Below are 16,842 nucleotides of genomic sequence, written 5' to 3'. Positions count from 1 at the left end.
ACCTTCAGATACAGATTTTTACAAGTTATTTGTTTTATTGGATGCAGTAATAATGTGCAGTGAAGAATGTAGATTTCTTTTTGGAAACATTTTGTACCAAAATGATGGTAAAATGTGTATATAAACATACGTGTATAGTAATTGTCAAATGGGCATGTCTGTACCACTACAGTATTTGGTATAAGTAGTTCATGGTTACCAATCAGGTCTGATTTTTTAAAACAGGAACAGTCACTTCAAAGTGTCTGTTTTCTCACTTTGATGACCTTTTAATGTTTGTATCGTATTTGGAACTACTCAGAAATGTTGCATATTAATATGTAAAGTCCAGTGTTACAGTCAACAGCACACACACACTGATAAAAGTAGCGTTTCTTGTGGATGAGTTGTTTTTGTAAAGGAATATTATGGGCATACATGCTTGCTCATTTGGGGAGATAGACATGCTACTTTCTATCTGTGCATAAATTGGGGTCTTTGAACTCATTTTAAGGTATTTTAAATGAAGTATGTGCCATAAAAAAAGCATGCTATTATTTTTAGTAGTGTTTCTTCAACCAGTCCTTTTCCTTCTTGGGGAAGTGGGGCTTCCGTCAGTGGCAAGGCCAGAGCACTGGGAGTCAGGAGACAGGTCAGCTTCCCCTTCTGGGGGGGGCGGCGGGGGGCCGGGTTGGGTCCCTCAACAGTAGGGGGTGGCTCATTGTCTCCCCTTTCCTCCTAGCTCCTCTCCTGCCTCCTGGCTTAGCTGAGTCTAGTCTTTTCCTGGAGAGTTCTAGTGACTTCTGCTGCAGCCCTTTGAGGCAGAGAGGGAGTTGAGCGGGCCCTTCACACCTTGGGCAGAATGAGAATGACAGTGACAGAGACTCTGAGGTTCCTTTCACAAAGGCATGGAGGGGAAATATGAGGTTGGATGTCAGCGTGCTAGGAGAAACTTAACTGGAAAATGTGTTGAGGTCAATTAAAATCATTGTTTAAACCATTTTTTAAGACTGGGATTACTTCCTACATTATACAAAAAAAATAACAGAGTAAGAAAAATTCTTTTCCTATTTGTAAGCATCAAAATCTGTTTAGTCTTTTTATCTAAGGCAGATCATTTGCCACACTTCTTACTAGAATTTTTAAAGGTCAGAATGTCCTTGATAGAAATTAAATGTGAAAAAAAAATGTTTTTAGAGTTTTCAGAAGATTGCCTTAGTTTGAGGTACGTGTGTTTAGAGTTCCACCTTTTGCTAAAAATGAAAATTGACTATTGTTTTCTAAATATTAGGGATCCTGACTTTCATTTATAATATTACCAGAAACATAAAAAATAAACCCAAAAACCTAATGCCACCTCCCTGGGCTACTGAGAACCAGAGGAGAAGCATCCCGAATATGTTTCCAGATCTCTGCTAGACCATTAAATTTTCATCCATATTTAACAAATGTCATTATTCAGTTTCATGGGGTCACTGTGTCAAAATGTCTGTGTTAGAACTTTAATTTATTTTCCAAGGTTCCTTTAAGTGGGCACAAAGCAGGGTGTGTTGGGCTGATTTAATCTCTTTCATCCACATCCTAGATGAGTTTGCAACTCAGAACTTACCCTGAGATGTACACTTAAAAATCAGAATTTATCAACGCCGCCACAGAATCCGGAGTCACAAAGGGCTCCTTCTCTTCCTCCTCCCCGCCCCTGGCTGGTTTCCTTTTAAAGAGTGGGTTCTCCTGCTCTGTCCCCAGGTAGCTGTGGCAGCTCTGCCTGTGTGGTACCCTTCACCAGATGGCCCTCTTAATAAATGCCTGCTCCTGCCCGCCTCACTGTCTTGATCCAAATGTGAAATGCCAGCAAATAAATAAGACCATTGTACTCTGATGAGTTCTCTGGAGATGGAGCAAAGCCCTGGGGAGAGGAAGCTAGAAGCAGCTTTTCTGTTTACTGTGACTGCTGCTAATTACTGGCCGGTAGGTAGAAGGCACTGTTTAGATAGAATAAAATGTAAAGGGAAGACAGAGAGAGAGAAGAAAGGAAGGAGAACACAGAGTCTCCGCAATATGGCAGATGCCTTGCTTGATGGGAAAACACTCTTGGATTGTTAGAGTCCATTTGAAATATCACCCATGATCTTTGCGACTCGGGACCCAGGGTAGGCAACTGCTGAGTGCAGGGGTTTCACGGCCACACTCAAAAGTGCAGTGGAAAGCGAGTGGGTAATGAGAGCAGAGCGGCCGGTTCTTCAATTGAATTAAAAGCTGGGTGACATCAAAGCAGACACCTGTCCAATTACAGGCAGGCCGAGGTGTTTACCGTTGCCGCGCAAGCGATTCGAAGATGACAGAAATCTTTCCGCCCACAGATTAACATAATGAAGGAGAACAGATTACGGTGGATGCCGGCCAAACACCTAGCCTGGCAGCTGGGGGTGGGGCGGGGGAGGGAGGCGGAGCCTGCTCAAGCGTGTGAGCAGAACCAGAGACCCTGCTTCTGCTCCAACTGTGTTTGGCTTTTCGGAAGGTGCCATTGTGCTCCGTGTCTCGGGCTGCGTGTTGGGGCAGAGCGTGTGTAGCCGTCTGCGTGTAGTCAGAGGAGTCGATCATAAAATTTCACCATCAGAGCTAGTCAGGCTGTTGTTAGGTCCCCTCTGCACACATGGCTTCTGTTACAGGCATGAGAGCTCCCACCGCTGGTGTCAACTCCACAGTGATTTTCTCCGAGGTTAGTTGGGCTGCCTCCAATTATTAATATTTCTCGTCAGCTCCTTTGAAGCTTGAGGTGAGAGCAAAGAGGGGAAAATGTTGGAAACATGAAAAGTCTTCATTTGGGGGTCAAACATCAAGTGTACACTTTTGGTGAATGACCATACTAGCTGCTAGAAGATAGGGCAAATAAAGACTTAAAATGACATACTCTTTACATTCAAGGAGTTCACCCCAAGTCATTGTGAAGGGCTTTAAAATGACAAGGTTCTCCAGCATAAGGCTCAAAACTCTTCCCATGATGCGCTCCCACCCCTCACATCAAATCCCTGTCCCTCTTTCAGCATGGACCCTGTCTACCCGCCAAGGCCCACGGGGCTACAATTCGAAGGGAATATACTTAACTTTCCTTCAAACTCCCTTGGTGTGGCATGTCAGGATTTCTCAATGTTAAGCATTAATGCAAAGTGCATTATCGCTTAGTCCTGAGAGTTCTGGTCATTGCCGATGATGCTAATCTGGACACTGAAGCTGCTGTGTTTCATGGGATACTAACACTTTTAAAACATCAATAATGCCTCCTCTATGCTTCTTATTGAATGTTTCTTCAGCTCTCCCTCTTCCATTATCAAAGAGACTGGCAGGTTTCCTGACATGGTTGGGGCCGTTTTCTCTTTTCACTGACTCTGGCGACTGAAAGGGCATTGGAGAGTTCATCGGGCCTGCCTGGAGGTAGGGACGGCCTCAGGTTCAAGGGGAAAAGTCTCCTCTCTGATGCGTCCCCAAAAAAGATTTATGTCCAAGCCAGTCTTTAAATTTTTCACTGTTAAGATGTACTTCTTTATTGCAAACACCTGAAGTGCCACAAAAGGAGACCACCCCAACATTCTCTTATTGAGTTTTTTGTGCACGCAGAACGTATGCCATATTTTTCTGTCTAGAATTCCTTTATTAATATGTCACACCATACGTTATTCAGCCTTTTGGGATACCCACTAAAATATACTTTTCAATGGTTATTCCCTTTTTCTCTTTGTCTTTAAAAAAAGGTTTTATTTTTATTTTTAGATAGATGGGGATGGAGGGAGAAAGAGAGGGAGAGAAACATCAATGTGTGGTTGCCTCTCACACGCCCCCTACTGGGGACCTGGCCCACAACCCAGGTATGTGCCCTGATTGGGAATCGAATCTGCAACCCTTTGGTTTGCAAGCTGACACTCAATCCACTGAGCCACACCAGGCAGGGCTCTTTGTCTTTACTTAAGTATCGATCTCCTATCATCTTGGATTGGAGAGTTGGATCTTATAAATGCCTTGTTTCTGTGAATATATGCAGGCATTCTGCTTTATGTATTAATCTATGTATTGTGGTTATCCTTATGTTTCTTCTAGTTCTGATATCTTCTTAGATTAGAAACCTTCTTGAGATCCCTTATGTTCCAAGGCACCCTTCCCAGAGGCTGATAGAAAAAAAATGGATAAATACTTTTTGATGATGACATATTACCACACTAGTACCTTTTTTTTTTTCCTGGAGAGTATATAATGTAAGTATGATTCTGACACTCAACGTAAGGCCAGCGGGTCGATCGCTCAGTGGTGTCTAGGCACCTGTCCAAGAAGGGCCACCTTACTTACTCTTGGAGAGGGTGTTCATGCTCTCTTCCTTTGGCAGTTGCAGAACTTTTATGAGCATCAACTTTAACCCATCCCTGTAAATGTCCCATTACCAGGAAACCACAGGGATAATCCACATGTCCTAAACAATAAGATGACTTTGTCTCTTTTCTGAGTGAAGATTATTTGTTTAGTTGACTAGCTCCTTCTCTCAACCCATCTGTTCATCGTAACCTGACAAAAGGGAGAATGCCTGATCATTACACTACCCATCTTAGTGAAACTGATCAAGCAAACTTGTGCTTAGGGAAATTTATTCTAATGCTTTGAGGAACCTTGGCTCTCACACACTTTACGAGCAGGATCTCTCCTGGAAATTAAAACAAAAAACAAAATAACACTTCCTCAGCCTCAGCAAATAGTATACATTTTGGAAAGAGTGTGTTACAAACTACCCAAAACTTTCCACCTGGGGTTCAAAGTTGGAAAGAACCAAAACATCAGCTTCTTCCTTTATTTTTATTCCTCTGTTTTGCAGCTTTCATTTCTCAGCGTGTATTATTGTTTCACCTGCCTTGAAATAAAAAATGTGAGTACTTTGATAAATGGTCTGAAAGATGATCTATCCATAGTTCCTCTCAGGAAATTTCTGTCAGAACTTCAGGACTTTTCTACAAAATACAGTTTGGTAAACTCCTCCACCAAAGCACAAAGCTGAAGGGAGCCAGTTTGATGAAAGCAGAATAGCCCATGTTTAAAGGTCCTTCCAGGGTGAAAAAGTTAGCAAAGGAATTCATGATGCACATACACACGCAGTAACTCCTTTAGTGAAGGCAAGAAAAGGCAGGAAAAGCTTAAATAAAACACCGAAGACCATTCAGCGAATGAGAACCCAGTGTGTGGTTTGGTGTGGTCCTTCTTAAGTCTGCATTGATACTGTTCTTGTTAAGTCCAACAGTGCACTTCAGCTGTTATTTGGTGGGGCGGCAGGGGGGGGAGGGATCTCAGGATAAAGTATTTTGTGGAGCCAGTTCTCAAAATTTCAGAATAATGGACTGCTTTTGTGGCAATTCTCAATGATAATATTATGCACCATCATATTAAAATATCAGAGCCCTGACCTGTATGCAGCCACTGTGTCTGGACGCATCTTTCTGGGTTTCAGCTGGTTTGTGCCCATATATGAGAAGTGATGCTTTTCACTGGAGCCACATAGATTAAGTGATGTACAAAGGAAACTAATCTCATATGCCAACACCTTTTTTTGCTCTCTGTAGGATCCTTTCATTCGCTGTGGGCTGATTTCTTTCCTCTTAGGTTGGCGTTATGCAATGCAGACATGCACGTTGTCTTATTCAAACCCTTGCTGTACATTTCTACTTGGCAATAGGAAGGATCTGACCAATGTCAAAGATTTTCAAGGGCAGAGTTCCTAGGCTCTCCCTTACCTTCCTTTGGAGCCTGGAATGTTGGGATTACAACAGAGGAATTAAGACATGGAAAGACAGTGCTTATGAAAGAGATTAGGATGTCAGATCTGGATTGCGTGTCAAGGGTGAACTGCTGTGAAACACCAGGTAGGACACGTGGCCCGCAGGGTGAAATGTGGAACCAGAATTTGGGGGAGAGATGAAAAGTCTGTTGCTCTCATGAGATCATTGAGAGGTGAGGCTTGATAAGCTAATAAAGGCAAGTGTTTGAAGAAGTCGGAAGACCCAACCTTGTAGAAGAGGAGCTATGTAAAGGACTGTGAGAGGAAGATAGGTCCATCGGGTCAGGGAAAGAAAGGAGATCTCAGCAGTTTAGAAGAACAGCTTGGGAAATGGGACGTGGAGGGAGGGAAAGTCTGGTGAGTAGAGGAAGAAGAGGACTGAGGAAGAGTAGCAGGATCTGGCATTTACAGTATTTAGAAGCACAGGACAGGCAGACACTGGGCTGCAATACAAACACAGCCTGGACTGACATGAATCAGCGCCAGAGTTCTCTGTGTTGGGCACATTATATTCCTGGACTCACTCATCTTGATGGCGACACTTGGAAGTAAAGTACCTAGACCATCAGGCCAGGTACTATACTCTCTGTTTACAGGCGAGGAAACTAAGTCACAGGGGTTTGGACCGCTGGCCTGGACCCAGGGGACAAATCGGTAGCAGAGTTGGCATGGAAACCCAGCCAGCCTGGCCTGAGCATCCGGGTTTTCCTCAACCTCTTCGCCGCCCTGTGGCGAGGGTACACATGTGATGGAGCAATTTTTCATTTAAGAGGCATAGTGGGAGGGAAAAGAAAAGAAACTGGGCTTGGGATGTGGGTTAGAGTCTTGGAGATTGGAGGGGAAGTGGTGATCTCAGCGGCAGGGATGAGGGAAAGCAGAAGGTCACAGCATGAGGGGGCTGTGAAATTAGAGACCACTGAACTCGGCCTGGGAGGGGCACACGTGCTTGCATATTAGTTCATTGGCTTGCTGTCTTCCTCGGCCATCAGCTAAGACCGCGCTGCCGAGGGCAGCAGAGAGAGGATTCGGTACCCAGAAGGGTCCTTGTGGAGCCTCTGGGAGGGAAGACATGGCAACAGCAGGGTCAGGGGGGCAGAGAGCTGGGAGGTGCCGAAGCAAGCAATGGCTGTGGTCTTTGCTTCATCCTGTGTCTTTGCTCTTTTAATTTGTAAAATTACCTCTTGGGAAGGGAGAATAGGGAAGCATGCATGTTAAAATGTGTCTATGAATGATGCAAGCTGTCACCGCCATTGGCATGTTAAAACAATAGCATCCTCCAGGCTACCGAAGGTTTACTCCATGAAGGGATACCATGGGTGGGGCCATTTTTATATAAGAATGATGATAATCTTTGTTAGATCTTGGTTAGAATTGAAGACAGCTCTGGAAACCTTCTGCAGTGAACAACACTGGTGGACCAATGCAGGAATTATGTTTTTGATACATCTTTAATGCCCAGGATTAACTAAATGAGCTTCTGCCTTGATTGTGAAGACCAGTAAACAAAATGTGTTGTCATTTCTGTGGGTGCTTTTTTATTTTTCATTTTTAAAGGTTTTATTTTATTTTATTTTATTTTTTTGGCTGGGGGAAGAGATGTGTGGTTGCCTCTTGCATGCCTCCTACTGGGGATCTAGCCCATGACCCAGGCATGTGCCCTGACTAGGATTCAGACCGGTGACCCTTTGGTTCACAGAGAGATGCTCAATCCACTGAGCCACACCAGCCAGGGCTCTGCAGGTACTTTTAACTGAACAACTCTTATACGTCTACCACCAAGTCAGGTTAATTCAACACTTTCATGAGTAATACTTCTATTGAGGACAGGTGTCTTCATTAAATTAATAATTTTTGCAAGTAGAAGTACAAAAGCATAATTATCTAATTGTTCAACTCTGTGGATTTGCATATTTGTTAGCTGCCACATAAACAGTTTGCATGTATGCGTCCTACCGTTGAAATAATGAAGCCAGTCTTGGGAGCATATTTCCTAAAGTGTCTTAATAGATGCTGCATACAAAGGGCCCTCGTTAAATGAGACTGAAAACTCCTAGGTTAGAGAAAAGGAAGGAGTTTTGTTTCTGCGGGAGGTCCGGGGTTCTGAAATGGGACAACACGTGCCTCAGCCGCCGGATGTGCTGGGCTCCGCTTCCTGACCTCTGCACGCCCCTGCCCCGGCCACCGTTCCAAAGGGGAAGCATCTCAATATTTTGGAAAACACATTTGGCGAGTGCTGTTTAAAGCTTTCTTAACAATAAGTTGGTCTCACTTACTAATTACTCCGTTCTGCAATGAACACACAGGCAGGAAAATAAAGAAGCATATGTGTTTTGTTTTTCATTTTTATCTGTCGGTGCCCCCCTACCCCCCACACATACATGGTAGTCTTTCGGTCAGATTATGGTAAACATGCATACTTCTTCTCTCCCCCTTCTGTCCCAGGCGTGTTGACAGGCTTGCTACCCTTCACAAACTACGCAGTAACCCTAACCGCCTGCACTCTGGCCGGCTGTACTGAGAGCTCACTGGCACTGAACATCTCTACTCCGCAAGAAGGTAAAGTAATTTCAAAGGTCTTGACTTCCACATTTCAGTCATGAATAATAAAATAGGAGAAGAACTAAATGCTGCAAGGCCATTTGCTGGAAAACCCCAACCTAATTTGATGACAAAGTGCATTGCCGGGCCATAATTGCTCCATTTTTGGGAGGGGGGGGTGCGAAAATGAATCAAACTCCATACCCTTTAATGACATGCATCTTTAATAGCTGTAATGCAGATTAATGGGCTTTTTAATTGCTGTTACATTGTTCATGCAAGAGCCTTGTCATTAATATGGAGCATCTGAAAGATTAATGAAAGCTTCCTCATTTTACTATGGCTCAGAAGTAAATCTAGAGACAGTCTGACTAAAAAGAATTGATTGTATGGCTCAGTATGAAATTGAGAACCAAACGGTTGATTTCCATGGTCTCTTTTAACTGCTAAACACCAGCCCGGACAACAATTATTTCAATACGATGGGACCTCCAAATGCCAGTTGAGGCCTTATTAATCACTGCTCAGCTCCTTCCGACTTCTGCCTCACTTTTGTCATAGTTGGAACTTACCCACTGTCGGCATGAATTAATGCTTCAGAAAGCATGTGCCGAGAAGGCAGTGAGAAGGGGGACGCAGTGTAGAACTCCAAAGGGGAAGCTGTGCCCAGGCATCGTAAAGCATCACTCGAAGGGGCAACAGCTCTCGAGATGCTGGGAGCCTTGTTCCTTCCGACGTCTCCCTCCCCCATGAGAGGAAGGGCGTGTTTCTTTTACTGTCTGGTTGTAGGATGCCCATATTGGTGACACGGTGACAGAATAAAGGAGTTTGTAAGAGCCTCCCTGTCACCCTTTATTCCTTGTGCTTTGCACCTGACTGCACCAGCAGTGACCCATTGTCCACGTTTGCTCAGTGTTCTCTTCGTCTAATCTACTGAGAAGAGCTATTTTCCTTAATGTGCCATGGCTCCTGCTGGGGCGCATGATCAGCACCCTTCACAAGCTTCAGGGCGGGACAAATCGTCTTTCATCCCATGATTTCCGCTATGTCCCCTCCATCCTCTGCTCAGGTTTTGCCTGGTACCCTTCAATTCTACCCCATAGCCATACCCCTGAAAGTTTTCTACTCATCCATTCTCATTCATTTCCTTTCCAGTGTTGAAGGAATTCCCCATTTCTAGATTGTCTTTAAATTTATTGCCAAGGTACCAAGTGATATAGGTATGGGTGGGATGAACTTTTTAAAGCTGTTAGTTATTCTGACTCCAATTAATGGACCATTCCAGAAAATGAACAGACCCCTTAAAAAAAAAAAACAACACAAAACTTGCACACAGTGTAGTTTTCATGAACAATTAATTAAATTGCTTCTTCCTGGCTATTTCTATTGTTATGTATGCTTTTCATATCTTTTACAAACCGTTCTCGCCAGCGTTGCCCATCTTAGATCAAAAGCTCATGGAAGGCAGGGACTCTCTCTGTTTAATCTGCTTCCGCCGGCACAGCCCCCAAGGAGAGATTCGGGGTTAATAACACTGTTGATGAAGGAACGCGTCCGTCAAGCGAACTGTGTCAGGTCTTCCCATCCATCACTGATGCAAATTCTCATAAATTCCAGACAGTTATTTAGTGCTGTTCCTAAAGCAATTACTGACAAGCTGCCCGCGACTCAGGAACATTTTCATGCCTGGGATTTCAGGTTTATTCCATGATTTATTGGTTTGAGTCTGAAAAGTTTCAATTAGAAAAGTAAACTAAAATTAGACTTTGTAAATCGTTTTTTCCCCCCCACAGCCCCACAAGAGCTGCAGCCGCCAGTAGCCAAGTCCCTTCCCAATTCTTTGTTGGTCTCCTGGAATCCACCCAAAAGGGCAAATGGTATTATAACGCAGTACTCCTTGTATATGGACGGAATGCTGATCTATTCAGGCAGCGGAGAGAACTACACAGTCACAGGTAAGACTTCTATATGTATCAGTAAGTAGTTATAGTTTGTGTTAGAACATGTATATATTACATATAATTGCAAACTAGAACATGTGCGTGTATGTATTTCAGTTAATAACTGATAGTTATCTGAGAACGTGGCTTTAACATTTGGGGTTACTTATTTATGTCTCCTGTGAAGCCAAAGAAATTCCATGGCTTTTATGGTTATGTTCCATTTCTGGTGAAGCCAAAGTTTGCCAAAATAATGGGCAAGTGCTCCTGCTGCCCCACCTTCCCCCCTAGACTGTCCTGCTGGGCGTTCTCTGCTGGATATCCAGCTACACCCTACCCAGGTCCTGCTGCTGATACACCTTCCCTCAGGGGCGAGGAGGGGAGGGCTTGGAGCTATAGCAACATGGAGGGCTAAGCCTAGGACTCCTCTGCCCAACCTGGTCGCAGTACTGAAGCTAGGACCCATTCGGTCCCCAGAAATGCAGTTGAGTTAGTGACGTCACTTCGGACAATTCCCCTGTCACATGTGTTAACTCCTTTAAAGTCCACAAGAATGTGAGCTCTTCTTAAGACTCAGAAGTTGGACTCAGTGATCTCTGAATTTTAGACCATTTGAGAAGGGACTTAGTAGAGATGCCCAGCTCATAGCATAAAGCGTAAATCAACCATTGAAACTTTGTGAGACGAGAGAGGCTTTGATTGTGTTATGTTGTCTGGTATTGAAAGCCACACACAATAGGGGAGCCCCTTAAAGAGGAGCTCCAAAAACTCATAGAAATGAGAGAGTATGACAGATCAGATGCCGAATGGCCACAAACCAACTAGTGTGCACTAACCCCCTTTTTGTCTTTCCCTCCAGTCCGGCTCCCTGCCCCTTCATGTCTCTGTTGCTGAGTCAGCAACAATATATTCCTATGGTTTATATACATGATATAATATATAATAATAACATTTGTATGTTAATTATGCAGTTATATATTTCATAGTATTTTATATACTGTCTTGGACTGTCAGGTGAGACATCATTGACCAAATATTGATTGATTTAAAAAAATTGAGGCCTTGATATATTAAATTCTCCATGCAGCATAAGTTATTTGTGTATTCATTCTTTCGCGTTAACACCAGGTATGAGGCTATAGCAGGGACTCAGTTGGACATTACCCATCCCTGCTTTTTTGGTTGGGGCTTGTGATTTTGTGGGAACACACACACAGGCTGGTGGACAAGAATATAGCATTTGCCCAACTGCACCCTCAGGGCTTACAGTCTTGTGTCCTGCCTAGTCTAAGAACCTTCAAAGGACAAGAGGAATTGCTTTTATATATTATCCATTGTGGTTGGATAGAATTCTGTAATGCTTATTCTACAGGGCACATATTATCCTTGCCCCCATTTTTCAAGTGAGGAAATTGAGGCACCCTAAGATTAAGGAACTTTTTCAAGGTCACATAGCCTGTAAAAGGTAAACTTGGATACCAACTCAAACGTACCAGCTTTAATGAAAGGGGTGTGGGATTCAACAGGCTACTTAACATCTCTGAGATTTAGTTTCTAAGACTTTAAAATGGAGATAACTACAATTCTCAAGATTTTCAAAAGACCCAGAGCTGTATATAAAACACCTAGCATGTGCTTAGCCCTTAGTAAAAAAGAACAATAATTATTATTTCCTGTTGAAGGCAGTTTATGTGAGAAACTAAAAGAACAAATTAATCATGCCCTGACAATATCTGAAGGCATTATTTTAACTAAAAATTGTAGACTGCAGAAATTACTTTAGAAGAAATGAAAACACAGCGTAGAATAAACTTCGTCCATGGATTAATCATTAATACACAAGGCATGTCTTCAGGGTCTACATACAGTATCATGTATGTGGCTGGTATGGCCATTTCCTCTGAGAAGTCTTCGCTGACTGCCAGGTATGAGTTAGGTACCCTCTGTGTGTATACTGAATGCCTTGGAGCCTGCCTCTTTTGGTTTGCATGGTCTTGAATAAGGAGGCTTGTTTCCTTTTCAGTTTTCCCTGCTAAACCATAAGGGTCATACAGAGGCAGCCATACCTGTCTTGTTCATGACTGCAAGTCCAGAGCCCATCCCAGAGTGGGTATAGAAGTAACAGTGTTGGGTTCATGAATGAATGAAGTCAGGTGACTGCTAGGAACAACAACAAAAAAGAAGCTACTAACGGGGAGTTGGCAGAAACAGCAGCAGAGTAAGAAAGAAAAATCAACAAGGAAAAGATTGTGAAGAAGATAGCCACTGGGTGAAAGGAAACTAGGATCCCTTCCTGAGTAGCCTCCCGGTCTGATGTAATCCACAGTGTGGTGGTACAGCTAATGGCAGATCTCAGACTGTGAGCCTTGAATGTGTCCAAAATGTGCAGAATGCCATGAGGGGACACTGTGCAAAGCCACAAAAAGAGCTGAGTGTGGGGAAAAGAAGAGGCCAGAATTCACACTGATGTTCAACACTATGTACAAGACGGTACTGAGTCTGTATTTTGTTTGAGTCATCAGAAGAATCATGTGACCACAGTATCTGCAATGAAAGATCATGGCTAATATGATCATAGTGGATTAGTACAACAGATGCCCCAAACACAAAGTAAAGAAAGTGGAAAGTTTTCATAGTGCTCACAGCCATCTTCTTAGATACAATGGGAATGGGTTCTTTAGTGGTTTTCCTTCTTCTGTGAGTTTTTAAAAATTATGTCTCTTAATCACTCAGGTTTTTTTTTCTCTGTAGCCCTCTTGGCTTCTCACAAGCAACCATATTTCTCATTGCTCTCATTCCTGGTTGGCTAAAGACACCAAGCAAGTTGGGACTGCCATGTTGGTCACTAAGGAGAGATACAAAGCCACGGACATTACAATGGGGTTCAAAGTTATATGAAGTGGTTCTAATGTTGCAGCTAATAAACCTGAGCCCAAAAAAGGTCAAGAAATTCTGATCAGGACCTAGAGAAACCTGTGTAAGCCTGGGTCTGTTCCACCCAAGGTGTTTATTTTAATCCTGATACATTCCCCTTATTGAACACACATTATTTTATCTTTCCCAATAACACCTCTGAAAGGGGGACGGGAGGCTGATTACAGACCACAGAGCCCCTGTATTAATCTTCTAGGGCCACCACAACAAAAGAATCCAGACGGGGTGGCTTCAACAAAAGACATTTTTTCCTCACAGTTCTGGAGACAAGAACATTGAGATCAAGGTGTTGGCAGGTTAGGTCTCTCCTGAGGCCTCTCTCCTCAGCTTGCAGACAGCTGCCTTCTTGCTGTGTCCTCAGGTGGCCTTTCTTCTGGCACACACTGCTGGTGTGTCTTCTCATAAGGACACCAGTCCTATTGGATTAGGGCTCTACCCTTATGACCTCACTTAACCTTAGCCATCTCTCTAAAAGCCCTACCTCTACACAGAGTCATATTAGAGTTGAAGGGTTCAAACATGTAGATTTGGGAGAATACAAGTCAGTTGTGACTGTGATATGTACTACATGCAGGTCCTGTGTGTCTTCAAAGCATCCTTCTTCACTAGGAATGACAGGGGAGGCGGAATGGAAAAGGGATTCTGTCTAAATCAGCAGGAAAGAGCTGGTGCAGGACAGGGCCCTGGCCTGGGGGACAGGCTTCGGCCTCTGCAGACACTTGGAACCTGTGCCGTGTTTCATTATAGCACATGTTGGTGATGCTCTCGACTCTCAGGGCTTGTCTTTGTGTCAGGATATGTGTGACCTGCTATCTTCTCCATGTGCAATGGCCTATGGGTTGAACTTCCAGCCAGGAGAGCTGGTGCTGTGGGCAGTAGTGACAGTTTTGAGTCCTGGTAGGTGGACTTCGGCAGGGCAGAAATGTCAGTTCATAAAAAGATTGGGTGGAAGACACAGTCTATGAGATTAGCAGAAAAATGATAATATTTTTAATTATAAGAGGCAATAAATGCTTGTTGAAGATCATTTAAATCATACAGATATTTAATACCTAATCATCCTACCATACAGGTGGAAGCTCTTAATATATGATGTTCCTTCTAGTACTTTCTTCCTTTTTAACTAAGTGAGCCATCATACTCCAGTATAAGTACTTGCTCTTCCCATTTTATGACTATATCCTGCATCATTAAGCATCTTTCTAAAAATATTTTGAAATATTGTTAGTGATAATATCTACTCAGTTTTATGAAAGTACATTAATGCATTAGATCACTTAAATGATTCAAAAGTTTCTAATTTATCTCTGCTAAATATGTTGTGATAAATATTGTTGTACATATATCTTTGTTTGTGAGATTCCTGAAAGAGCAACAGTTAATCAAAGGCAGTGAACTTTTAAAGAATAATTGATACACATTTTTGCATTGCTTCCTAGGAAAGTTCATCAACAATGAATGATACATTCTTACATTTCTGATCATTTTACCAGTGGAAATTTATTTTTATTTGCATGTTTAACTACTAGTTACAATAAATACTTTTCTGCATGATTATTAGCCATTTATATTTTACCTTAATTTATCTGATCATAGTCTTGATGAGCAAAAACTTAATGAAGGGAGGAATAATTTGAAAACTTCTTCAAGAGCTACATTTTATATCCTGTTTTTCCTATCACAATTATCTGCACTATTTAAAATTTTTTGCCATCTAGCCCTGCCTGGTATAGCTCAGTGGATTGAGCATGGGCCTGTGAAGCAAAGGGTTGCTGGTTCAATTCCCAGTCAGGGCACATGCCTGGGTTGCAAGCCAGGTGCCCATTGGGGGACACATGAGAGGCAACCACACAATGATGTTTCTCTCCCACTCTTTCTTCTTCCCTTCCCCTCTCTCTAAAAATAAATAAATAATTTTTTTAAAAAAAGAAAAAAATTTTGCCTTCCTCACTATCACAAAACTTCCCTGATAACTTGGCATATGGTCCCCTCCTCAGTGTTCAAAGGGCCGACGTCTTTTCTCTTACTCGGACTTCATTTATTTGTAGCTTCCTTTTCTGTGTTTTGCATAGAGGCCACACCCTTCTTTTATGGGTTGAAAGTGTTCCTTGCCACCATGGTGGATCTGGGTGAAGGTAAATGCAGGTCACTTCAGAAGCCACCGGGCATCTAGGTGGTATGAAGCTTTTTCTTCTTTCTCTTCAATATGAAGCATTGAAAGTCAAAGGCATTGCTGCACCTTGAGTTAGTGCAACATATATTTAAAAATGCATACAGTTCAGATTTTCTGCCTCGCATAGGCCATAAGCTAGTAGCATGGTGGGTCAGTCATGACACTGAAAAATGAATCCAGTTAGAGAACCTCCCGAAGGCTGTTGATGTTCACTATAATAAATAGCACACACTTTAAGTCAAACTTTTTCATTCTGTATTCAAAGGTAATGGATTTTTTGTAACCATAGTAACCTTGGTGTATTTCTGGATAAATACATGAGGTATATACATTCTAGTTTTATTTTTGAATATAAACTACCACATTATGTATTACTAATAATATGAAAAATAGGATGTAGCTTAGTATAATGACAGCTTAAACTAGTATGCATTTTTCTTCTGCAAAAAATAAATATTTATCAAAAGTATAGGTTCAATTAATTTTTCCCCAGTTTTGTGGTATTCTGGTGGTGCCATTTATCTTTTTTGCAAGATCTCCATTAATCTCTTATTTCTGTCCCATAACAGATTTTTAAGAATTTTGAAGTGAAAACAATTGCCTTAAAGCTTATGATTAAAAACATTATCGAAAGATTGAAGGACCTATATTGATATCACTAGCAGAGCTATTGTGGGCCACTTAAGATATGTGTATACAGGATGTTAATAAATAGGTAGAAAAAATAACCTTTTGTCTGTTCGAGATACTGGGATTGCTTCAAAGTTCGGGCTAGATAGCATTCTGATTGATGATGACTATCCAAACTGTAGCCAACCAGATCATTCTCATTTAAATGAGCACCCTAGCAGAAACTAGCAATCTTTAAGAAGTTTGTGGGATGTTTCAGAGAATCTTACAATGTCTTTAGAAACAAGGATAGCAAGATAGGGGTAATTGTGGAAGTATTCTATGAGTCTGACAAGGAGATTTCTATGAGTTGTATGGACTGATAAAGTTCCAGTTAGTGTCATGATCCCTCTGACAGTTTTTTTTTAAACTAAGTACATTGTTTTTGGTTAGCCCAACCAAAGACATTACTACTTGCAACTACTAGAACTGCAAAGTGAAGGAGAAGGTCAGTAGGGACTCTAATTAAAACACACACACACACACACACACACACACACACACACACACACACACACACATCTGACACCAAACCATAACAGAGGTGCATTTTTCAAGTGTGTCATTTAATTCACAGCAGTGTTAACAATTGAATTAGAGTGCCCAACCTGATTTCAGCACCATGGAGAGCATCTTCCCCATGGATGCTCTGTGCCTTTGCTTCTCTTTCTAAGATTGAGGCGTTAAGACAAAGATGATAGCAGAGTAAGAAGTGCGCATGCGCGTGCGTGCGTGCGTGCATGCGTGCGTGCGTGCGTGTGTGTGTGTGTGTGTGTAAGAAAGACAGGGACTGAGAGAAG

The 16,842-nt window shown here is 42.4% G+C and overlaps 1 protein-coding gene across 1 annotated transcript in view; it reads left to right on the top strand.

Moving 5' to 3' along the window:
* USH2A (usherin) overlaps positions 1–16,842 on the top strand; it is a 505,359-nt gene that overhangs the window by 224,781 nt on the left and 263,736 nt on the right. Inside the window, exons 30-31 of the mRNA XM_053667304.1 lie at positions 8,231–8,344; positions 10,120–10,281. Coding sequence (XP_053523279.1) covers positions 8,231–8,344; positions 10,120–10,281 — 276 coding nt within the window. The remainder of the gene's footprint in view (positions 1–8,230; positions 8,345–10,119; positions 10,282–16,842) is intronic.

The sequence above is a fragment of the Artibeus jamaicensis genome, unplaced genomic scaffold, assembly GCF_021234435.1.
Source record: "Artibeus jamaicensis isolate MK-2021 breed Jamaican fruit bat unplaced genomic scaffold, CSHL_Jam_final contig_467, whole genome shotgun sequence".
Taxonomy (NCBI): Eukaryota; Metazoa; Chordata; class Mammalia; order Chiroptera; family Phyllostomidae; genus Artibeus; species Artibeus jamaicensis.
The sequence above is the reverse complement of the archived record's forward strand: the minus strand, read 5'-3'. Positions and strand labels throughout refer to the sequence as shown.